Source organism: Python bivittatus, unplaced genomic scaffold (assembly GCF_059951505.1).
Source record: "Python bivittatus isolate LINGU-HERP-01145 unplaced genomic scaffold, Pbiv_v1 ctg000580_np1212, whole genome shotgun sequence".
Classification (NCBI taxonomy): domain Eukaryota; kingdom Metazoa; phylum Chordata; class Lepidosauria; order Squamata; family Pythonidae; genus Python; species Python bivittatus.
Window position 1 is genome coordinate 21,696,520 of NW_028277087.1, and position 25,195 is coordinate 21,721,714.

Here is a 25,195-nt window from a genome sequence, read left to right on the forward strand (position 1 = left end):
TGTTTTTCTATTGCAGAAGGGGACCTATGGAAGACACAGCTCTCCTGGAGAATTTGAACAAATTGTTGGCTTCCAAACAAAAAGAAACTATCCTTTTAAGCAAGCTAAAAACCGAACAAGAAAATATATCTAGACATCTATCCAGTCTGGACAGGGAATTAATACAAAGCCAGGTGAATCAAGCTGAGCAATGGTGGAAGCAAATGGAGGACAGTCTTCAAAAGAAACAGTTCTGTGTTGCAGCAGAAGTGGATGAGTTTAAACGTTGCATGGACAAAGCACAGGAACTCCAAATATGTTTGCAACAGCAACGTGATTCCCAGACAAGCCTGGGTACTCCTGGTAGACAAGAGCATTCATACCCTATCTTGACTCCTTTAGAACTACACATCCTTAAACATAATATTTCTTTGTTAAAAAGAAATGCTGAGATACAGATGAAAAGAATGTGGAGTAGTCCAGGAAAAACAGCCTTGGAGAACACAATAAATGATCTTCAGAGCCAGGTAGAAGAATTGGAGCAAATGACCCCTAAAGAGAATGTCCAGATAACTGACAGTAATCCCCAGACATATGAAATAAGAAAAGAGATAGAAGATGCCATTTTGGGGACCAGAATTTTAATGCTCCATCTCGATGAGAGGGCAGCACTTTTTCCGGATGATCTTCTCTTGCAAATGAAATGTTGTAAGGCTATAATCAGTGATGCTGAAGAAAAAGAGCAAGCTTTTATGAGGCTAGCAGAAGAAGCTCAGCATGTTGCTTCTCACATGCCACCAAAGGAGAGTTCTGCTCTTAGCATCCTTTCACATGAGTTGCAAACCGGTTACCAACTCCTTATTTCAAAATCATCTCAGAGGTTACAGCAGCTGGAATCTCAGCTTGGAAAAAGAGAAAAACTTTTTGCAAATATAGAGAAATGTGAAGCACAACTACAGGAGATCAAGATAATGTCTAGCTTAGATGTTGATAAAACAAGTCTAAAGTCTGAGTATGACCACATGCAGAATCTTTTAGAAAAGACCCCCAAGAAAATTCAGGAGATGGAAGCCCTTGTAGATGCAAACTGCAACGATTCATCTGAAGGATTAAATACTTTTGAGCAACTGTTTCTAAATGATTGTTCAAGAAGCCTGAGGAGTAGAGCAAAGAGGGTCCATAGGGTAATCCAAATTAAGGCTTGTTTAGTACAAAACAAAGTGGATACCTATGAAAAATTCTCAGAAGAGATAAAGGCTTTGCAGCAGGATCTCAGCAATCTTCTTTTTGATGACCTGGAACTAGATCCAGAGGAACTGTTGTCTAGGAATCAAGAGATAAAAGATAAATTGAATATGCTTAAAGAGAGAACTTTCACCATCCAGTCACATTTATCATACTTGGACCAATACCAGGAGATTTGGAAAGGGCTGGGTCTGAAATGGGATACATCACCTCTTGAGGAACTGAAAGATCAGTTCTGCAAAGCAAAGAATAGCCTTGACAAAAGGGTTAAATGTGTAAAGAATTTATTTGCAGAATATGACAGACATCAGGTAGTACTAAGTGAGATTGAGGCTACCATGTCTAGTATTCAGAAAGAATATAGTGATTTAAAAGATCTTGCCAGTTCTACTTCTGAAACCAGACTGATAATAGGAAAAAAATTAATATGGAGAGTTGAACATGCCAGATATATTACTCAGGAAGCATTCAAGCTGTTCAAGAAAAATAAAACATTTAGTGCCTCTCTCAAAAAGGCCAACAAGCAGCAAATAAAGTCCTTAGAAGCAAAAATAGATGAGCTGGAACAAATGATCCGATCTATGATATTAGCTAATCAAGAAATATGCAAGTACGAACAAGGTTTCCAGAGCAAGCTAGGCCACAGTTTAAGGACTTTAAAGCAAATTCAGTCTGAGCTCCAGCAGCCTGTCTTACTTGACTTGAACATTCAAATGATTTCCTATGAAATGATGTATTGCAAAGTGCTTAAAGGTGCTATAGAGGCAGAGATCTGTGCTGCTGAAGATATAATAACAAAAGAGAAATCATCTGCACAACAAACACTTCCCCATCCTGAGAGTTTGGGTAAAGAAATAGAGGAATTCCAAAACCTGAAAATACACCTGAAAGCAGACTTTGCTGAATATACAGTAAGTAAGCCTGGCCATTCTGTTTTCTTTGTAAACAACTTTATAAACTCTGGTTACTTCCGCATGAGGAATTGTTGTGGAATTGCCATGGTTTCTTCATTCATATTTTATATGATATCCATATAACGGAATCTATTTCTAGTTCTTGTAAGTTTTCTCTCTTTTTGAGAAGGATAGATTAATAATGCCATTTTTACCACAGCTGCATTTCCATCTTACTTACACTGAAAGAAACTGAAGTTTTCTAAAAGACTAGTAATATTACTAAAATAATTAAAAAGAACTTTGTAATTTTATGTGATAAAATGTCCATTATTAAAAATGTGGCTTATATTTTGAACCGCGCTTTTATTTTTTACAATGATTGTAGTGACTGTCTTGATACTTCTCAATGCTTCGACATAAGTAACAGAATATTCAGATCTGTGACTGTTAAATTATTTTGGCACCCATACTAATAAGGAAGAGAGCCTCAAATGGTTTGCCATCCATGGCTTCTTTTCTATAAACCTGCCTATTTATTGAGATGCTTGATGGATATATAGAAGTTGGCAACTGTTAAGGACAAGGCCATTTGCCATTTGGCCCTTGACTTTGAAATATACTTTTTACCACTAGCCTCCAATATTAATAATTTTGAGACACACATGAACATTTTTATTTAGAATAACATATGGTTGGTTTTAATAATAAAAGGTTCTGGATGCTCCTTTGCTAGCAGATACTTGGTTCAGATATATACGCACCTTTAATAAAATGTTAAGTCATCTTGGTTTCTATGTCAGGAAGCCACCTTTAACAAAACTGATCATTTTTCTGTATTCTCCAAATTTCACAGGATCGCTCAAACAATTTCTGCATTTATTAAATGCTAATTTAAAATGGTAAAAAAATGAAAGTGGGTTACAAAACATTTAAAAACAATATGGATGTTAACTAAAATATTTACAAACAAAATATAAATTTAAAATATAAATAAATATGCAACTTTAAAACAAACAACAGTTATCTTTCAAAAGTCTAGTGAAATATGCAGCAGAGCCTTTTTTAATGTAGTTTTAACTTTGGAAAATTGTTAAAAAAAAGCAAAAGGAGGACCTAAGCATCTGTAGGCTCTTTGACCACCAGTAAAAATGTCTGCCAGCTAATAAACATGGAATTAGATCAGGGCTGCAATGGCATGGCTTGGAACTCCAGCACAGGAAAACATCTGGGAGAAGAGAATAATTTTTCAACTGACATAATATTGTTGCTGTCAACTCTTTTATTTGCGCAGGGAGCCTTAGATGAAGCCTTTAAAACAGTGAAGCTTTACAACAAAGCTGTTGAAAAAACTGCAGATCTCCTCAGTCAGTGTGAAGCCTTTCTCTCTACTCCACTGCTTAGTTTACACAAGCTAGAAGAATCTCATCTTGACTTTGACCAGAAACAAGAAGAATCTGAAGCTGCAAAGTCTGAAGTGGAAACTTTAACCAATACTCTGAAAAAGACAATTAAATCAAAAGCCAAACTGCAGATGGAAAAAATACTTGGTGATCTAACTGCTAAGAATTTGGCAATAAGAGAGCAGAACCAAAAGAGAAATTCCTACATACAGAGGTAGGATGAACATTTCCATCATTTCAAGAATATATGAAACTGCCCTATGCTGAATCAGAGCACTGATCCATCTAGCCTAGTATTGTTGATGATTATTCGCAGGCACTCTCCAGGGTTTACAAACCCTACCTGGACATGCTAGAAATCAAACTTAGCATGTTCTTCCCCAGTTTGCCTTGTTTATGTTACAGCCCAATTTTCCATTGAAATACTGAACATGTTTACAATGAAAACACAGATATGCAGTATAACAATATTAATTCTCAATGAACAATTTCAACATAAGAAGTATCTTATCCCTGCCAGTGACGGTTTCATTGCCTCCTATTTTCAAGTCTTCTCTTTCAGCCAGAAGGTGACTGTCCCTTTGATAGCTGTTTTCTGGGCATCATCTCCTTGTAAGCTTCTTGGTTAGGATGTTCACGTGAAGCAGATGGAAAAGTTTGCTCTGAACAGTATCTATGCTGCTTTAGCCTAAAATGATACTTTCTAAGCAGCACCTTCTTTCATTCAAAATTAAGGGAATGTACATAGTTTTCACTACATTATATATTTGTAGTGAGCAGTGAGATGGGGTATATTGAGAAATAATGACTGGGCTATTAGCTTCAGAGCAAAAAGGTATTTACAGCCATGTCTACTCAGTCAGAGCTTATTATGTTGTTCATTGCATCATGATTTAGTACAACACACTAGCTAAAATGGTGCGTGTGAACATTCTTGTGCATTTTTTAATGAAGTACCATATAAAATGATTGGTAAGATCTGTCAATTTCTCTCTCTTATATCAGTTTTATTTCTACCAGTAGTTAAAAGCTGACAATGCATAATTCTATCATCTGGATAAATTTACATAGTTTTATTTAAATACATCTTGCATCTATAGGTGTATGGAAAAATATCACAGTTTCAAAAAATCCAAAGAGAAGATATGTGCTGAGCTTAACAATGCAGAAAAAGTACTTTGGAAGTCATTATACTATGATCCAGTGTCTTACAAAGAAGCTTTAGAACATTCAGAACAAAGCAAGGTGAGGATTGTAATCATCATCATCATCACCTAATATTTTTATGTATTTCTTTTTAATAGTTTATAATGTATATAATTTGTATGCCTTCAAAACCAAGTTTACAATAGAGAATTTGATGCACTTCACACTGGCTGTAAAAAGTATTTACCGTATTTTTCCGACTATAAGACAATACTTTTTTCTAAAATCCTTACCCTAAAAACTGAAGGGTGTCTTATTCAAGGAAGTCAGCCGAGAATTGCGGTTGCAAAACTTCCAAACTTAGTTTCTGCAGAGAGGCTTCCTCCTATTGCTAGCCTCCAATCACGAGTGAAATAGCTTGTCTCCCAAACAGACTTCCTCCAATCACGAGCCTGATGTAACTGATGTCAGCTGATGCTGAACAAACCAATTAGAGGAAGGCTGTTTGCAGAGACAAGCTATCTGCAGTTTCACTCGTGCTTGAATGTAATCAGTTATGCAAAAGAGCCTGGAAATAGAGCTGCAGAGAGACGGTTTGGACCTCCTCCCACCGAGTGTATCAGGTAAATGTTAACTAATTACTAAATAAAAATGTGTTCTGCACTATCTTTAAAATATTGATTTTTAAATTTTGGGCTGGAAAAGTGGGGGTCGTCTTATACATGGGGGTGTCTTATTGTCGGAAAAATATGGTATATACCAAATATTTATTAATGATAGTCTTCAAAGGTTAGCTGACATTATGGTCAAAATGTGCATAATGGATGCAAGTCTGTATTAAACCTGAAGCAGTTGATTGCAAAGAAACAGAGACTTTTTGGTGACTGCTTCCTTACTGTGAAATGTACAATTTCAGATACAGGTTTGCTGCTTATTATGGGTACTTGAGATACTCTGGCTTGATTGCTGCAATTTGCTTTTGTATTGTTGTAACTTTGTACATTCCTTTTTTTTAACTAGATGATTGAAACTCACTGTTTATACTTCTCTCTTTATAGATGCTTTCTTCCCAATTAGTTTCAGCCAAAGAGGATCTAATGAAGTTGAGGCGAGACTCACAATCTCTAAGCTTGATGTGCAAAGAAAATGATGGAGTGCTGATTGTATGCCTTGTATCAACATTGTGGCTGAAATGGCTCTGTTTGTTCAATACTGCAAAAGAATGGGAGGGCAAATGCGAAGAACAGAACCAAGAATGGAAATCTGTCAGTGAAGAAGTGAGTAATACGGAAACACTTAGGTGATATTTTCAAGCTCAGTTGTCTGTGGGCTTGCTTGATTGTCTCAAGTACAGAAGGGTTTAAAAAAGATAAAGCCACCTCATTTGTCACATAAGAATGAATAAAGGGGAGATGGTAGTACAGGTAGTCCTGGCTTAATGATGGTAATTGGGACCTGTAACTGTCACTAAGTGTTCCAGTTTCCATCATTAGGTAAATCCTGCACAGTCAGTGTCCTGTGGTCATGTGATCACCATTTGCAACCTCCTGCCACCTTCCCCGATGACTTGGTTTGTCAGAAGCTGGCAGTGAAGGTCACAGATGGCAATTACATGACTGCAGGACACCACGACCATCATAACTGCAAGCCAGTTGCCAAGCACCTGAATCGCAATTACATGACCACGGGGATGCTGCAATGGCCACAACTGTGAGGAACAGTCGTAAGTCCCCTTGTTCAGCACCATTGTAACTTTGAATGGTTGCTGAACGATTGGTCGCTGAATGAGGACTACTTATACACACAATCACGCATGGTGTGGAGAAAATATAGAGGTTAATTTCTCACAGTGCTAGAATCTGGGGTTACCCAGTGAAGTTGAATGGTAACAGGTTCAGTGGCTATCAGTAACTAATAGAGCAATCCTACAAATGTTTATGGAAAAGTAAGTCCCCCTGTATTAAGTGGAACTTATTTCCAAATAATTGTGCATAGAAGTGCAACTCCAATCCATTTGGATGTCCTTTCCATTCATGCCCCACCCCCTTCCATATCACTCATTCTCTTATTTGTATGGCCAATTTTCTCTTTAGTTGGAACGAGAAACAATCATTCTAGATAATCTTCAGGAAGAACTGCCTGAGAGCTTGCAAGACAAACAGCAAGCAACTAAAGAAGAATTGCAAGAATTTCTGGAATCTGCAAGCAATTATATAGAAAATGTGGATACTGAGAAATTGTTGCTACGCTTAATACTTTGCCGATTAAGGAACATTCTGAGTGTCCCTGAAAGTTTGTCTGGAAAGGAGGGCCTTCCTATTGTATGTGAAATACGAAACATGCAGCAACGAACAGAAGAGTAAGTATAAAGCAGTCTATTTCTGAGTGAAGTCCCAGAACATTTTTACAAAGTTTAATTCTGATTTCAAAATACCTTCTGGTGGTTTTTCTTCCCTGACTTGAAGTTTGAACTCCAGATTATCTGGCAAATGTACAAAAATTCCAGATAAAAAGTACTATTTGTCAAAAAAATACTAGGATTTACTTCTTCACACAAGCCTTCCAGGATGAATGTTGGAAGAATGTTTTAATATCTGTTCATACACAACTTTTTATTGCATTTATTTTATTAAATGTTATATTGTTATTTCATGTACCAACACTTCCTAGACACTGCCAGTTTGCTTTCCATTTCACTTGAATGTTATTTTTGTTTTTCCCATTTATGTCAATGAAAGGGAAATGATGCAAGCCTTAGAGTTGCCATAGTTCCTGGCCCCTTAATTTGGACATAACAGGGTCATTCATTTATTCATTCATTCATTCAATTTGTACACCACCTGATTCCCAACAACTCTGGGCAGTTCACAAGAAAACACCAAAACTATAAAACAATAAAAACAAAACAATAAAGAAGAAGCAAAGACGACAAAACCAGGCAGCAGCAACAGCACACACACGCTCACCCCTCAAAAGGGGCTACACCCTTCCTAGCTAAAAACCTGGGGGAAGAGTCATGTCTTCAAGGCCCTCCAAAATGCCAGAACACTATGAGGCACCCAGATCTCAGGGGAAACGTCATTCCTATCACTGCCCACACCACATTCAGGACCAGTTGAAGCTTCCAGGTGGTACTTCAAGGGCAGTCCCATGTAGAGCACATTGCAATAGTCAAGCCGTGAGGTGACCAGGGTGTAAGTGATTGCCTGAAGGGCCTCCTGATCTAGGAAGGGGCACAACTGGCACATCAAATAAAGTTGTACAAAGGCCTTCCTGGCCACAGCTGCCACCTGCTCATCAAGGAAGACCTTAGATTATGCACTACTCTTAAATGGGGAAATGCTGCCCCATCCAAGGTTAAAGATGGAACATTCCCAGACCTGAGTGGCTCAAACACCCACTGCCACCTGGTTTTAGTAGAATTGAGTTGGAGATAGTTTCTCCCCATCCAAACCTGCACAGTCTCCAGGCACTGGGACAGAACCTCAACAGCTTCACTTGGCTGCCCTGGAGTTAACAGATAGTAAAAATGATAAAGATTATATTATATTAATTGTTATATAACATATTTATATAAAATAAATGTATATAAATTTATCTAAATGTGTATAAAATAAAATACTATAGTATCAAAGATAATAAAGGGGCCTTCTAAAATTGTGGCTGCTGTGTAAAATTTGTATGAGTTAAAAAAAATTATTTTTACGAAAGTATGATGAATACTGGATTAAACCTTTAAACTTCCAGCCCTCTAGATGTCTTGGATTACAACTACCCAAATCACTTACTTTGACCACGATGGCTGGGATTAATAGGGATTAAAGGCCAAAATTCCTGGAGAGGTCAACTTCAAAATACATTGTGGTCATTAACTGGGATTGAAGAGTTTGCTTTTCACTTTGTTTTGGTTTAGAACAAAATCAGGTTGGTGGGTGTATGTAAAAGAACTGAAGAGGATCCCAGGGTCTTCTTCCTCTTAATAGTATTTCTAATGGATTTCTTCAGGCTCTGTTCAAAGGCTCAAAAAGAAAAGGAGGCTGTGCAGTCTGAAATTGTGTACCGGACCAAGTGCAATGAAGAACTGAAAGCTATGAAGACTTCATTACAGGGCATCATATCCCAACTCCAGGACATAGATTTAGAAGCTCCTAATGAAAAGGCATTGAAACTTGAGGTTGGTAAGAAGCTGCTTCTGTAGGTAGTAAACTAATACGTTTTAGCTAAATAAAATACTCTGTGCCCAATTCTTGAATTGCAAAGTGCTGTATCACTAGCTGTGGTCCCTCTAATAGCAAGCCACAATTTTTAGAATTGCTTTGTCCGTTTTTCCCTTCTACATTTAATTGCTTAACAAACATGGTAAACAGATGATATCATCCATACACACCTAACTAGAGAGGGAATGCTGTAGAATTTTTCTTTTCCATTGCATTTCGTGAAATTCAGAAAGCTCTTTCAAGTATTGCTTATTTGGATGACCAGTTTATTGAAAAGACTATATAGAGAATCACAGAATGCTAGCTTTGGAACAGATTTTTAAAGGTCGTGTAATCCAAACCTTTGCATAGTGCAGAAATCTGTAAATGAATCATTCCTGATAGATGGCTGCCCATCAATCAAGGAGACTATACTATTTGCAGGGGTACCTGTTCCACTAACACAGTGTTGTCCAAACTTGGCCACTTTAAGATGAGTGGACTTCAACTCCCAGAATTCCCCAGCCAGCATGGCTGGCTAGGAATTCTGGGAGTTGAAGTCCACTCATCTTAAAGTGGCCAAGTTTGGACAACACTGCACTAACACCTTCGCCTGTTATGAAACTTCCTCTAACATTTAGCCAAATTTCATTTCTTTGCAGTTCTTAACACATACCCTTTATTTTCACATTTGTTCTCTTACTATGAAATAAGAAATAAATTCCAATATTTTGATATCTTGGGAAACTAATAATTGTAAATGAAATGTATCTCCCAGCAAGAGATCCAAGTTATTTGGCACCGAAATATATTTCATGGTGGTGGGTTTTTTTTTCATGCCAGAGGATGTAGACCAGATTGGGTTTCTAGGCCACAAATAATAACAGTCAAGTTTGTTTTATCCTGTGAAAATGATACCCTTCATGCAGAACTGGAAGGAGCTGTTTTGTTTGGATCTTTTCATTAAGATTACACCAAAACTAATGGCCCAGCGAATGTACTTTTAGTCACCTTTTGTTGTTACTTCAATCTATTTTTTTAAAATGTTTTTAGAATTTTTTTGTCCTGAATCTGAAAAGCTCTTTATGGAGCTTAAATCAAACAAGCATTTTTATGTGCCTGCATTAGTATTTTATCCATTAGTAAGCCCTGCCAGTACAATGAAAAGGTATTGGATTTAATGTGTTCTCAGTGAATTGAAAAGCATAATAAAAAAACAAAGTAAGCATCTCTCAGGTTTTGCTCTGAAAAGCTTTGTCATGCAAAAACTACCTGTTTGTACCTTAAGCATAGTGGGAGAGATCATTCCCTCCAACCAATCTTGAAGCAATTACTAATTCTTTTTTCCTCTTAGGAGATTCAGAGAGTGGTTGATAGCAAGAAGCAGATCATGGAGGACCTACAAATCAAGTACACTGAAATATATAGAATCATTCCAGTTGATATTGAAATGCATTTGGAAGACTGCAAAAGAACATTACACGACCTGGAAGAAAAGGTAGCATCACCCTGATTGATTTTAAAACTTAGGGTAACTGTTGCTGAAACCCCAGACTTATTCCAGTTACATTTTGTTTATTCTCTAGAAAATTATCTTTGGGGTTTTCCTTTCCATGCTCACACACTGTATCTATGCATCTTCAACTATACCTATAGTTTTTCTGTTCACTGTCCCTTTCACTAACCTGCCATGCAGCATTTGAACAAATCCTCTGATAATTCTGTAAACCATAAAAATATTGTGACTGGTTTACACATTATTCTAACACATTTGTAAATCTTGACTTTAGAAGGCTAAATTAGTTTCCTAGGCTAGGACTAAGCAGACATCTTACAAATGTTTTGGGTCGATAAGAACCTTTATGGCAGACAGGAATGAAGCCAAATCAACCTCCAATCTGTGAGAATAAGTGTCTCTTGTACCCATGGTGACTCATAGCCTTTTTTCCCTGCCCTTCTCATAAATTAACAGCCTCTTTTGCATGGTGTTGCTAGCCTTGACATGAGTTGTAGTTGAACGTTTACATAACTGCCAACTCTGGCCTGAGAACTATTGGCTCATACTTTTCATACCACCAAACCATTTTATTATAGCTTAGAGTAATGCATGGACCTAACCTGGGTGTATAATTTTTAAAACTAAGGATAGGATAATTAAAGGCGGGGGGGGGGAAACTATTCATAATCTGAAAGAACTGATAGTTTAGTTTTTAAGTTTAGTTTTTTATTTTCCCCATCCAGTGCTGAATTTTTCACTCACTTTCTCTTCATCATGATAGGTCAGCACAGAATTCCTGAAAAATTCTCCTCACTACAGTACAGAGAAAAAAATAGAAGACATTAACAAAGGCCTGCAAGCTGTTGAAAACATGTTACAACAGAAGAGTGAAAACATTGCAAAAGCAAAAGAAATTCAGAAGGTAACATCCCACTTCTATGCTCCAGCTCAAGCAATTAGCTTTCCTTCCCCAAATGATGTTGATTCTACCCCCAGAGCTACTTTTTTAAACCAGACCTGTTTTTATCAGGTATAAACCTGGAAGTAAAGTAGTATCTTTAAAACAGAAATGATATAGGGCCTGTAGCAGGCATCAGCCATCTAGCAGCCCCCAGTGTACAGAGATTATAATTCCTCTGCAGTTGGCCATGGCAGGTGATAATCTGAGGGCGGGGGGAGGCCGTAGCAAAAAGGTTCTGGAAGATTCATGCAGACCACATATTGCCCATCTCTGACGTATTTCATTTGGGCATAATGATAAAAATGATGATCCTTTTAACAGGAGATGCCAGAAGCTGGATCTTTCTGTTACTATATGTGAACCATTTTCTGTAAATCGGGCTAGTTTAGTTGGATCATAAAGTACAATAGAAATAAATTATTCTAGATGATGGGGAGAATGTCTCTTCTTTGATGACAGTCTAGTTTAGTAGCAATATTTTTGTTAAAAGCTCAGTTTAGGTAGTTTTGAATCTTTCAATCCCTTCTTAGATTCCCAAATCCTGAACAATTTTCAGCAATTGTTTAATTTGTTATTTTTATTGTATATGTATATGTATTGCTATCTGTTCAATCATGTCTGGTTCTCGGAGACTGCCTGGACAAGTCCCTGCAGTTTTCTTGGCAAGGTTTTTCAGAAGTGGTTTGCCATTGCTTCCTTCCCAGGGCTGAGAGAAAGTGAGTGGCCCAAGGTCACCCAACTGACTTAGTGCCTAAGGCGGGACTAGAACTCATAGTCTTCCAGTTTCTAGCCTGATGCCATAACCACTACACCAAAGTGGCTCTACATTGTATATACCATTGTAATTTGAATCAACTCTCAGGGGTTTGTAATTTAAAAAAACAAACCTGGGAATAAAAGCAATAATCAATAAAAGATGACAATATACAAACCTAGTACAACCCCAACTCACTAACTGCAGCAATCAAGATATGAAGGCCCTACAAAAAGCTTCATCACAGCCTTGTAAAAGGATTCAGAGATAAGTTCCAAACAAATACCTCGGTAAGGTTGTTTCACAAGGTGGTAGCCACCACACTCTAACCTTCTCTATGTGGGAATTCCTGAGCATTCCCACCCAAGATGGGTATACAGAATGGGCTGGCTTCACATGAAGGAGGCCATCTTGAAAATATTTGGGAGCCAAGCCATGTAGGGTTTACAAGTTAAGACTAGACCTTTGAATTGCATCTGAGAACATACCAGAAAACAAACTAGTGCCCCAAACACTAGTGTTATGTAGATGTAGTGAGTCTCACTCACAAGCCTGTGGGCTGCTGCATTTTGCGCCAATTAGTTTCTATGTATTCTTCAAAGGCTGTCTCATATAAAATGCATTGCCATGGTCTAGTCTAGTGGTAAGGAAGGCATGAGCTACCACAGCCAATATAGCTTTTTAAAAGTATTTTTTGAGGCTTTGTCTTCTATATTTGATTTATTCTCTTGACCTGAAATCAGATGGTTAATCAGGATGACGATATCTACATTTTATCTTTCATTTGTACCCTTTTCTCACTTGTCTCATGTCTGTTATTGTGAAAGTTGCAAAAACTAAGTTAAAAATTTTAAAAGCTTTGTTCATTCATTGATTCGTTCTGTTACATGCAGAGAGTCTGGGATTTGTTAGATCTTTGGCATTATAAAATGAATGAACTGGATTCAGAAGTTCAAGACATAGTGGAGCAAGATCCTCACCAGGCTCAAGAACTGATGGATCGCTTGATGATACCTCTGCAACAATACCAGCAAGTTTCACAGCACGCCGAGCATAGAACCACAAACTTGAACAGGGTAAAAAGATGACCGAAGAGTTAATTTGTGTTGGAAATAACTCTGGATGCGTCTAGATTCCTTCCAGTCAGCCTGTATTGACCTCAGCTTTATCAGTTGCAGCGCGTACATGTTTTAAGAATGCATCTGTCAATGCAGTTGACAGAGTGAATATAGTGAACATGCATATAGTTCCATAATGCCTGATAGAGCTCCACAAAGCTGTGAATGGTTCCCTAAATTCTGAATGTATGGCATTATCTACAGAACTGAGATACTTAACTCAGATCTCATAGTATTTCTTCTTTCTTCCTTTAAAGAAAGTAATCCTCATGCATCTGAAAATAACAAAAATGGACATAATGTCTGCAAAAGGAATGGGAGAAATGTCTGTTCCCTGAGTAGCTACTTATTCTTCTCTTTTTTATTTCCAGATTTTCTCCATATTCTTAATATATGCCTACTATTTCTTATATTTTAAACCAGAAATGAAACATTAAATATTTTAACTGCTGTGCTGACTCCTGAGAATATTTAATTGAAACTCACAATGAGTATAATCCTGTGGTGTTTATCTACTGTCAGAAAAGTATCTTTAGTGGAATGATTTTTTTTACAAACCCTCTTCCTCCACAAAATGCTCCAGAGGAGATGATGAGAAGGTCCTATTGCATGAGTGGAAGTCTGCTTGGGAACTTGGATGATTTGCCAATATTTCAGATTCTCATGTATTAATTTGTGTAAAAATATTATATGATATTTTATATTAAAGGCTGCTAGCAAGATGGAAGAATGTGATGAACTCCTGAAAAGCACCCAGGTTTGGCTTCAAAACACCAACCGTCTACTAACAGAGGAAGTGAAAAGTGACTCCACAAAAGCTTTGAAGAAACATGCCAGTGCACTCGAGGTAAATTGATATGCAACTCAGTGATGGGAACAACTTATTGCTTCTCCTTAGGGTACATGTTAATCATGTTTCTGGACTGATAGTGACTAGTACAGGTACATGTGCTAGGCTAAGTAGTAGCACCTAGCCAACCTGGGTGATCTCAGAAAGCTAAACAAGGTCAATTTATTAGTGCTTGGGTAGGAGACTACTAGGGAATACCAGGGCTGTAAGCTAAATAGGAACGTTTTAAAAAGTCTTGGAAAAGACAGTGACAAGCCAATATGAGGGGAATTGTGTTACATGGATATGTCACCATCCTCAATATAAGGTGAAAGTATACCTGTGCCTGTATAAAGTATGGTAGTATAGGTGGTACCACAGATAACACAGCATTTCTGTGCATATAAGCTCAGAAGTAAATCGCGTTGAATTCATAGGGATTTCATCCCAGATGAGTAAAGGATAATTATTGATTAATGATTGTCTTATTGGAGATCTGATATCTGTGATATCAGATAGTATTGTGCTAATCTATATCTGGCATCCAATCCATGTGTGTACAGATTTTAAACAAATAAGCTAATTTCCATGTGTTGGACTTGATTCATTAATTAGTTAGAATTCAGAATCAAAACAAGCAGCAAAGCAATAACTAGGGTTTGCTTGAAACAAAGAGGAAATCATAGCATAACGTGTGATTTAATGGTGGGGGAGTTGGTACAGGAAAGCACTTTAAATACCATTGTCCATCCTGGACTTTCCTGCATAAATTTATCAGGATGCCCTGAATTATTTTTCTTGAACATTAGTAATTTGTTTCACTATATATTTTTCCTGTTGCCGATGAATTACTGTACTTAAAATACATCTGAAATGTTCAGAAGTTAGGGCTAATTTTACCAAACTATATACTGCTTTCATGCATTTTAATGTCTCTTTTTTTTAAAAGAAAAATAATAATAACTTTTCCTCTCCAGATGGCAATAGAAGATTCAGAACAAAAGCAAAGTATTCTTAGTGCCATTTCCCCAGAATTGAAAGAATTGTCCCCTTTAATTGAAACTGACGGTATGGTACAGGAATTGACAGAAATAAATGAGCAAGTTAAAGCCTTCCAGCAAAAGATAACGGAAGTTCTTCCACGTATCCAGCACTTGGCTGATGTAAGTGTAACAAGAAAGTACTTTCTATATGATTTTGGAAGGTCCAGGTACTGTTCTTGATGTTGGTGGTTTAGCACCCTCTGTGTGCATGCCTCTTAGTGGAACGCAAGCAGACAGTTTTACAACAGTGGGGCAAGAGAAAGAGCAGATAAATTGAGACAGTGGTAGGCAAGAAGGGTTAAGCATTTATTTCAGTTATGTTCTTGGGAGAGAAAACAACATAACATTATTTAAACAAGATAAACAGCTTCCTCTGTTAGGGATCAGGAATATTGCATTGTTGAACTCTGGAGAGATGCCAGAGTTCTTTGATACGATTCACACAGCTGTCCTTCTGGAAACAGATGGCATATAGTACATGGGTCGGAAGCATCCAGGACCAAAAAATACATACAAAACAGCAAATAGAAGGTGAAGGTATTCTTTTATTGACCTTAAGAGCAAAGGCATAATTCATTCTGCATCATGTGGTTTGGCTTCATATAATTCTAGCCTGGGCCAGAAGCAAATTTGACCTTGTCCTTGTGGTTCTTATAACATCCAGTGTATTAGACAGCTTTTTCAGTATTAAAAAAACAGAATTGTATTTGTTGGGCTGTAATGAACATGATTTAATGAGGGAATTCAAGAAAAATCGATGCAACCAACTGGCTAATGAGGTAGCACTCGAGGGATGTGTGGCTTTTAGGATATATAAAAAAGTTGAGCTTTCTGAGTGTTATATTGCTGCGAGTTCACCATTGTTTTGCATTTGAGAGACTTCAGCAGGGAATAAGTACTATGATTGTTTCTGAAAATGTAGGATGTTGAAGTTATTGAATCTGAAGTGAAAATGATGGAGAAGGATGTAGAAAAAATAAAGACTATATTGTCCCCCTCTGAAGACACACTTGATTTTTCTCCTAAGGAGCATCTTAAACATTGCAAGGTAAGTTAATTCACTTAAAGAAGGAACTGGATAAATTAACACAGGAACATTTGTGGTTAGTAAAGTCCTGGATTAGGAGCCAGGAATCCCTGAACATGGCTATTCTTGAAGTATTCCCACACTTTTTAAAATGTAATGATCGAGTTTTCTTTTTTGTTGCTCTTTTATGTCAGTGCTGTAATATTTTTGAAAACTGCCTTTTAACTCTGAATGGCTCATCACCATAAATTCCTACCATTAACCTTCCACCTGTAGCTGTCAAATAGCCCCACCTGCCAAGTGAAAATGGTGGCTTATTAGATGTTCAGTCAAGGATTTGGACAGTTCAAAGGAAGATTGCTTTAACCCAAGACCCAGGATAGAGATAGCAGCTCTATCAGGCCAGATGGGGCTTTTTGATTTCAGAGGTCACTTACATTGTAGGGAAGATGGTTTAGTGTTACAGAATTTGAGCCCGCAAATTCTCCTGAGAGGCGGAAGAAAGGTGCTTGGATTCTGTTCCTGGTTCACATCCAGGTCACCAAATATAGGGCACATAGCATTTCCATGAGCAGAAGCTGTTTCTGAAATAAATCTTGGATATGTATATAGTGGGGAGGAAAGTGAGGGAGAAGTACAAGTGGATGTAATTCTAGATTCCATCTGAGGAGGTATTTTGAAAATAATGCTGTCCTAGGTTTTCTGAGTTTGCATATGTGAAGTATTTTGAACATAAATATATGAACATCCCAAAGTGCTCTAAGTATGCTGAGTCTTACATACTTCTTTCCCTTCCTTGTTAATACATTCTATTTTAGGTTATACTGACCCACATCTGCCCCATGCAGAAGGCTCTTGCTGAAATACAATCCTATAAAGCAGACTTGAAGTTGACTGACATGAGAATGCAACCTCTTTCAGTATTCCAAAGAACTAAACGGCTTTTGAAAGAGCTGAAGGTACTAGAAAGAATCACGGCGGAACAAAACACACTACTTGAGGTAAAAAGCAAATTTGTTTGAGGGGTAATTTGTGAATCTTTGTGGAAAATACCTTGCAATTTTTAATTACTATTTAGTTGCTGAATAAGACCGTAACACAGGGAGGACCTGGCTCATGAATCTTATGTATCTGGTTTGGTTGATTATTTAATCCAAGGCACAGGATATTGGAAATGCCTTGATTTTTTTTTAGTTAACTTGCAGGAACTTAGTGGTAAGACTCAGTCTAATAATCAAAGCTGCAATAATTAATCATACACAAATTATATAGCACAAACTATATAATTGAATATATATATATGAATATATTAAAGCAAATATAAAATTGTAAATGATTCCTTTTTCTCACATGCATAGTGGTACAGATATCATTGAATAAGTAATTAGTGACTAAAACACAGTGATCTTCTCATGACACACAGATGGAAATCATTTTGCATATTTTATATGTATTTGGCTTAAATGAGCATAATTGACATAATGTTAGCAACATGCACACGGCATGATAGTTTCTTTGTTACTGTAATTTAGTTATTCTATTCCAAAATAGTTCTCAGCAGCTTACAAATAATAAAAAAGTAAATTAAAAATAATAACTAAGCTCCAGTAACAATAAACTTGAATGTATTTGTGTGCTCCCCCTACAAGTAGAGCAGTATCTATTTACTCTTTGTATACAACTAAGCATGTCTTCTTAAGACATTTTTTGAGCCACTCCAAACTAATGGCAGAACATATCAGTTGTTTAACCAAGTCTTACTTTAGGTATTGTGTGAATTCAGCTAGTGAGTTATTGGTTCCTCTTTTTATTAATTCAATAATAAATACAGGTGGTCCTTATTTAGTGACCACAATTGGGACTGGCAACTTGGTCATTAAGTGAAGCAGTTGCTAAATGAAACTGTGGCTGTGTTTATGATCTTCAGCTTTTTTTTTTTTTTTTTTGCTTTACAGACCAGTTACTTTTTCATTGCGGTCATAACTGCAAACAATTCCTAAATGAGGCAGTCGCTCAATAAGGACTACCTGTATTTTGCTCTATGTTCAAGATAATTATCTGCAATACCAAATATGTCGGAGCAGAAAATCAGGAGTAGATAGCCTAACAATGCAGAAAGTACATTATCAATTAATTTTTACAAAGAAAAACAAATCCCTCTGCAAATCTTCAGTATTTCTATCTCCTGAAAAGCCAGAGAACCACTATCAGAGTAGTTGGATTAAATGAATCAGTGATCCCACTATCTAGAAAAATATTTTCATATGTGTACCCAATTGAAATTAGCACCATTCTAAGCTATTAGAACAGAATCATCTCTTAGTATACATAAATATGTGAATATTAAGAGTTTATTAGAATACATGTTCCATTATCCACTTTGAAACAGCTCATAGTAATTGCTGGCATTCTGTTTTAGCCAATTGTCAAAGAGATGGAAGAAATTGAGCAACAAATTGACTTCCTAAAGCAGAGCCAATTCCCAAAGAGCAACTTAGATGAATTGTCCACAGAAATCCCATGGCCTGCTCAGGCAACCTCCTTCCTCAAGGTGAGGTTTATAAATTACATCCTGTGCCTTGCTCCATTTACAATAGACAAATGCTGTAAATTTGCTTGATGCTATCATATTTCCATGATTAGATCCTTTCGGATCACAGTAGAAATATGTGTGTTTTTGTGTGTGTGGCAAATCATGTGTTGCTTCCCTAGAGCCTTGGGTGCAGGATCCAAAGTCTCCTCTACATTTCTTCTGAATTGTATTTTCTAACATGACAAAAGAATAAGTAATGATCTTAATAATATTAAATTATTTTTTAATTTAAAAACTTGGATTTTGTAAGCTGCCGAGAGTCAGTTGGAGTGGGCAGCTATAATAAATTCAATGAAATATTTAAATTTAAATGAAATAACTGTAATTTCTGTAGGGGTTTCATTCACTTCTCTTTCATGGCTCTGCTTTTTTTGCAAAGTGTGGCTGTGAGTTGTATTCTACTCAGAGTACAACTATAGCATTTTTCTGAACAAGGTGACATGTCCTTGATTTGATATACAGACATGTAATGGAGAACATGCTTACACATATGGGTTGGCCTCAAGTGGGGGTCCATGAGTCCTGCACTCACAATCCTTACTCTTGCAGCTTCCCAGAGTTCTGGGCCTGGGGTTCTGTTTGTGTGCTGTCACCATGTACGCTTTTCAGAGACATTTCTTCTCTTCATCTTTACTCAGGAGGAGTAAAGAAACTTCCTCTTTCTACCTTCTTGCCTTTCTGTAACTAGCAGAGGGGCTGAGTTGTGTAGCAGGCTAAATTCCCTGCCAGAATCTCTGCTGATTTCAGAAGATATTATTATGTAAGGTAAGGTTAAGGAGCTGAAAATTGATGGAAATGGGAGAAAGGAAAATTTCACAGAATTTCTGGACTTTAACTCACAGCTAATGCTCCAGGCAGAAATATACCGTACAAGTAGAACAATATATCATATAAAGAAATGGTATAGATCAATAATATAAGTTTTTAAAAAGTCCTACATCACAACTATCTCCGCATTTCACTAGATGGCTCTTTCCTCCAGTATTTAACTGGCAGGTGCCATACTAGGAGGCCAGATGTCTTACTGGGATGATAGGCAGAAGAGCAAAAGCAAAGTGGAGTTGCCCCCATCCCCTTTTAAAAGAGGAGGGAAGGGGGAAGAGAGAGAGGGGGAAGCCTTCCTGCTCCTGATTGGTCACTCAGATTTTTAGTTTCCTGGGCTTTTCTGATCTCTGCCCACTGTCTACATTGGCAGGTTAATATTTGATCAATTAACTTTTTCATATTTGATCCTCTTGGGATGTTATTTCTTCTTCACAACAAAAGACTAGGTATTAATGCAATTTTCACAACTCTGTATATCAAAATAATAAATCCTATGACTAATTTTCATGCATTATTATCTATTACTTTCATTTAGAACATCAGATTTAATGTTGGCTCCTGTTTTGGGGTGCCTGGTTTGGACAAGATACCATAATTGTGTTATCCTATTTGAATAGACTCACCTCCTCTCACCACTGCTACTATTGTTTGTTTGTTTCACTTACTTGGTCCTAAGTGAATTTAGGCATCCACAATGCCAGGCTTCCTTTTTTATGTCGAACCTTTACACTGAGTGGAAAATATGTGCTTGTGGTTTGCCATGGTGTACTCAATCCTTCCCTCTCCTCTTCTGCATTAGCCATATGAATTAACTGGAGCCGCCCAAAGTGCTAATTGCTTTAAGATTTCTATGGCTTGTCAGAGCTTAATTATATTGAGACTCAAAATATAAACAAAGAAAAAGGTGGTTCCAGAAGAGGTGAAAATTTTCTAATCAGAGAAGTCAACTGCAGAGAATGTAATGCAAAATTAAATAAAAATATGCCAGGTAGCATTATGCTCTGAGTCACTTTTTTAAAAGCTAAGAAAAGTGGAATAGATTTCTACTGTGATTGAGCCCAAAATAAAATAAAATACTAAAATACAAACCTAAAATAAAATACAGAGTTTGGAAAAGTCTGAATCCACCAAAGGTTTGCCTGGATGGAACCCATGAATGTGTTAAACCTTGTTGGAATTTGGGGAGAGATTACAGAATTGATTAAAACTTCTGCAACTTGAGAGGCCCCAGATATCAGGACCACCTCTCAGAATTTCCATCCAACATGGTCATTGCTGAAAAAATTGGGAACTGAAATCTTCTTACTTAGACAGGGTCCATGTTGGGCAATACTGCTAACTACATTTACATGGAATAACACTTACAGCTAGTCTTTCATGCACATATTTTGATAGTGAATGTGGACAAAATACAGGTAGTCCCCAGGTTACAAATGACCCATAGTTAAGAACGGAGCCTACTGTAGCAAAATTCAAGTTAAATACACAATGGTTTGAGTTAATTACACAATGCTATTTATACAGTATTGTACAACAATATTGTTCTAGCTTACATACAAATTCGACTTAAGGACAGACCTTGGGAACGGAACTTGTTCTTAAACTGGGGACTACCTGTATTAGTTCTATAGTTTGATTTCCCCAATCTTAAGACCACTTTGGTTTTTTAAATTTATGTTTATTAAAAAAAATCATAAAGTAAAAGACAAATCAAAAGAAAGAAATAAGTGCAAGAGACAAAAAAGTGAGAAGAAAAAGTAACTAAAGAAATATGACTTACAACCTTCTTTTCAATAGATAGTTATAATTTTATAGCCCCTCCTCCCTCTTAGTTATTAAAAAAGTCCCTTCAGCCCCTCATTTAATCTACATATAATCAATATTTAATTCTTTCTTTTTTCAGTAAAAAGTCCATATAAGTCTTTCAGGAAAGTTTTTGCTGTTGTTTTTTTCTGACCAGATGGGTCATTTTGCCATTCCTGCAAATTCTGACATTTTCACAATCCATTCCTCCACTGTGGGGATTTTGTTGTTCTTCCATCATTGTGCATACAATAATCTTGCTGCAGTTATCATATACAAAATCAGTCTACCATGTGTTATTTCTAATTAATTGTCCATAAGTCCCAATAAAAAGAGTTCTGGTTTCTTTGCAATATTAGTCTTTAACATCCTTTGCATCACTGTATGAATTTGTATCCAAAATTTCTTAGCTTTCTCACAAGCCTACCATGCATGGTAAAATGTCCCCTCATGTTTTTCACATTTCCAACACTGGTTTGAAATACCTTTATACATTTTTGATAGTTTCTCTATCAAAATCGTTGGTGTCCTATACCAACGATACATCATTTTATAAACGTTTTCTCTCTTAGATTATGACACAATGTAAATTTAATACCAATTACCCACATTCTCTCCCAAGCGTCCATCTCTTTGTTATATCCAAAATTAATAGCCCATTTTTTTCATGTTTCAAATCTTAACAAAATCTGTTCTTCTGTTTCAAAACTTAACAAAAGTTTATACATTTTTGCTATTACATGTTCATCATTTGTTCATAATTCAATTTCAAATTCCATTTTATGTTTTTCAATTCCAATTGTCTTTTTATCCATATTAAACCTTTCTTTAACTATGAAAACCATTGAAAACTATGTACTTCTGCAGTCAGTTGTTCTATTGACTTCATGTGTTAGCCATTTCTCCCTCTCTGCTGTTTCTAGTCTATAAAATGCTTATTGTGCTGAGGTCAGTAAAGGTATCTTCAGGCACTGATTTCTCCAGATCTGAAGACCACTTTGCATGTGCAGACTACACTTTAGAAACTACTTCAAATGTTAGGAACCCATTTTGCAAGGGGACATTAGCAGGAGAAATGCTAGTCAAGGAAAGGGAGAGACTTTTCTCAATAGCCCTGCCACCCACACAATTCTAATGTACTCATTCACATATGATAGCCATTTGGAACCATAGTATTGGAACCCTGCTACCTCTGAGCTATACAGGTGTGAGATGATGATGATGATGATGATGATGATGATGATTTATTATAGCTGCCCCACTTCAAAAGGCTTACAACTGTGATGGAATGGAATTATGAAGGCTGAGCTCAGGGAGACAAACATTTTCTTAGCTCGCCAGAACCACGTGGGAGGAACAAGAGGATGAGACTGGCACCTCCCTGAGGAATTCACACTGTTGTGGCTGGAGGGCTTTGGGAACTGGGGTTTTAGTCTGGGAAGATTCTTGCTAGAGGTTGTAGCTAATAAACATAGCTGGATTGAATTGGCATTGTCTCTTGAAGTTCCTTGGGCTAGGCCTGACATCAATCTTCCCAGACTCAAACCCCAGTTCCCGAAGTCCTCCAGCCACAACAGTGTGAATTCCTCAGGGAGGTGCCAGTCTCATCCTCTTGTTCCTCCCACGCGGTTCTGGCGAGCTAAGAAAATGTTTATCTGCCTGAGCTCGGCCTTCATAATTCCATTCCATCACAACAACATCCAAAACACAATTAAAAGCAATTAAAAATATAACAGACCATAATAGAGGATGCTAGCCTGGAGAAAAGCAACTATAACAACCAAACACATGGCAGGGGCTCCATAATACACTAACCCCAGGCCTGGGGACAGAGCCAGGTCTTAAGAGCCTTCCAGAACCCTAAAAGAGTGGACGACATATCTACCTCTGGAGGGATGCTATTCCAGAGGGACAGTGACAGGGAAGTCATGCTTTCTTGGTCCCAAAAGATGACAGCATTTAACTGAGGGAACTTGGAGCACACCCACTCTGCCCAAACGTACTGGGCAGGCAGAAACGATTGGAGACATGTGTTCCCCTAGATAACCAGGCCCTATGCCATGAAGGGATTTAGTTGTAATGACCAGCACCTTGAATTGCACCCAGAAGCCAACTGGAAACCAATGCAGTTTGTGTAGCTGTGATGACACATGGTCATAATGAGAAGTGCCTGTTACTGCTTGTGCCCTTGCATTCTGGACCAGCTGTAGCTTCTGAATGGTCTTCAAGCCCTATGTAGAGTACATTGCAGTAGTCCAATCATGAGGTGACCAAGGCATGAGTAAGTGTCTAAGGGGCCTCCCAATCCATGAACCCCCAAGTGACCAACCAAGTCTCAAATGGGGAAATGCAACCCCATCCAAGACCAATGGTAAAAGTGTCCCCAACCTTGGGGGCCCAAACAGCCACAGCCATAACTATTCAGTCTTGTCAGGATTGAGCTGAAGTCTGTTCCACCACTTCCAGACCCTAATAGCCTCCAGACACTGAGTTCGTCCGTTGACAGCTTCACCTACACAGCCCATGGTTGAGATGCATATTTGGCTGTCATCCATATTCTGATGATACCAAACCCCAAACTGACAGATGACCTCACCCAGCAGTTTCATGTAGATGTTAGGACTGGGAGAGAGTGTCATGAGACACCCCACACATGAGGGCCACAGGCATGATCTCTCCCCTCCTGTCACCTCTGACTGGACATGACCACTGAGGAAGGGAGTGAATCACTGCAACACAGTGCCCCCATTCCTAACATCCATGGTTGATGGTATCAAAAGCCACTGAGAGATCAAGGAACACAAGGATGGATGCACCACCCCCATCTTGGCTCTGCCAAAGGTAATTAACAAGCACATCAAACACTGTCTTTGTGCTATACCTTGGTCTGAAACCTGACTGAAACAAGATTTCCTTCAAAATCTTCTGTACATAGCTGCCATCTGACCACCTTCTCCACAATGTTTCCCACAAAGGGAAGATTGGAAACTGGATGATAATTGTCCAAGATTGAGGAGTCCAACATGATCTCTTGAGAAGAGGGTGCACCTTGTTTGAGACCAGAAGCTCCTCCCCCCCCCCCCCGCTCCTTCAAACAGCCCAACCTCTGATCACCTCCCAGGCTGCTTTGACAACTCATGAGGGGCCAGGGTCTAACAAACAAGTGGCTGAGCTGACAGTTTGGAGGATCTTGTCCACTTCCTCAGTAGTCACAGGATCAAACTTAGTCTAGATAAATGAAGAAGACTGTGTCCCAGGCAGCTCACTTGGATCTGCCCAGGTAGAGGCAAGATCCAATATCTTTATCCATCAGATAGCATGAATACTCCTCACCACAGCTCTGTAGATGGTCCTGTGGCCTGGCCCCCAGCATACCAGACATTTGTATGAAGGAAGAAATGGTATAATAGATTAAAATGAAAAAGAGGAGCCCAAACATTTTGAAGCTGAGAGAGGTGGAAAAGCCAAGTAACAATTAGTTCATGTGACTAGATCTATATCCTGCCTTTCCACTAGAATTGTGATCATTCGGAATGCTTTTGACCCTCAAATTGCACTGACACTAGCAAATCTTCCTGTAATATGCATAGCATACAGCCTTAATTAAAGTGCATAATTTAATTACCCCATTATTAAGTTAAAGAATATTTACGTTATGCAAATAATCATAGGCAAGGTTGCAGGCACAGAGTAGGAGTGGAAGGCTTACTTGTTTTTTATTAGGATATGTTTTTGTTGTCTTATACAAGAAGTTCACTTTTGCTGATTTCCCAATCTTTCCCACTTGAAATAGGAAAAATGTTTTTAAAAAATAAAAACCTCTTCCAGAGTTGTAGGAAGTGATGCTTCTGTCTTAATTAACCTGCCTTGCAAAGTATTATG

At 37.7% G+C, this 25,195-nt stretch overlaps 1 protein-coding gene across 6 annotated transcripts in view; it reads left to right on the top strand.

Moving 5' to 3' along the window:
- The window catches only part of SYNE2 (spectrin repeat containing nuclear envelope protein 2), a 231,703-nt gene that overhangs the window by 101,269 nt on the left and 105,239 nt on the right, over positions 1–25,195 (top strand). For all 6 annotated transcript variants that reach the window (XM_088149745.1, XM_088149748.1, XM_088149747.1 and 3 more), the window contains 14 exons: positions 17–2,135; positions 3,412–3,734; positions 4,621–4,765; positions 5,725–5,943; positions 6,760–7,025; positions 8,672–8,840; positions 10,217–10,360; positions 11,142–11,282; positions 12,969–13,151; positions 13,903–14,040; positions 15,000–15,185; positions 15,988–16,113; positions 16,911–17,093; positions 18,512–18,643. In XM_088149745.1, the coding sequence (XP_088005871.1) occupies positions 17–2,135; positions 3,412–3,734; positions 4,621–4,765; positions 5,725–5,943; positions 6,760–7,025; positions 8,672–8,840; positions 10,217–10,360; positions 11,142–11,282; positions 12,969–13,151; positions 13,903–14,040; positions 15,000–15,185; positions 15,988–16,113; positions 16,911–17,093; positions 18,512–18,643 (4,474 nt within the window). The remainder of the gene's footprint in view (positions 1–16; positions 2,136–3,411; positions 3,735–4,620; positions 4,766–5,724; positions 5,944–6,759; positions 7,026–8,671; positions 8,841–10,216; positions 10,361–11,141; positions 11,283–12,968; positions 13,152–13,902; positions 14,041–14,999; positions 15,186–15,987; positions 16,114–16,910; positions 17,094–18,511; positions 18,644–25,195) is intronic.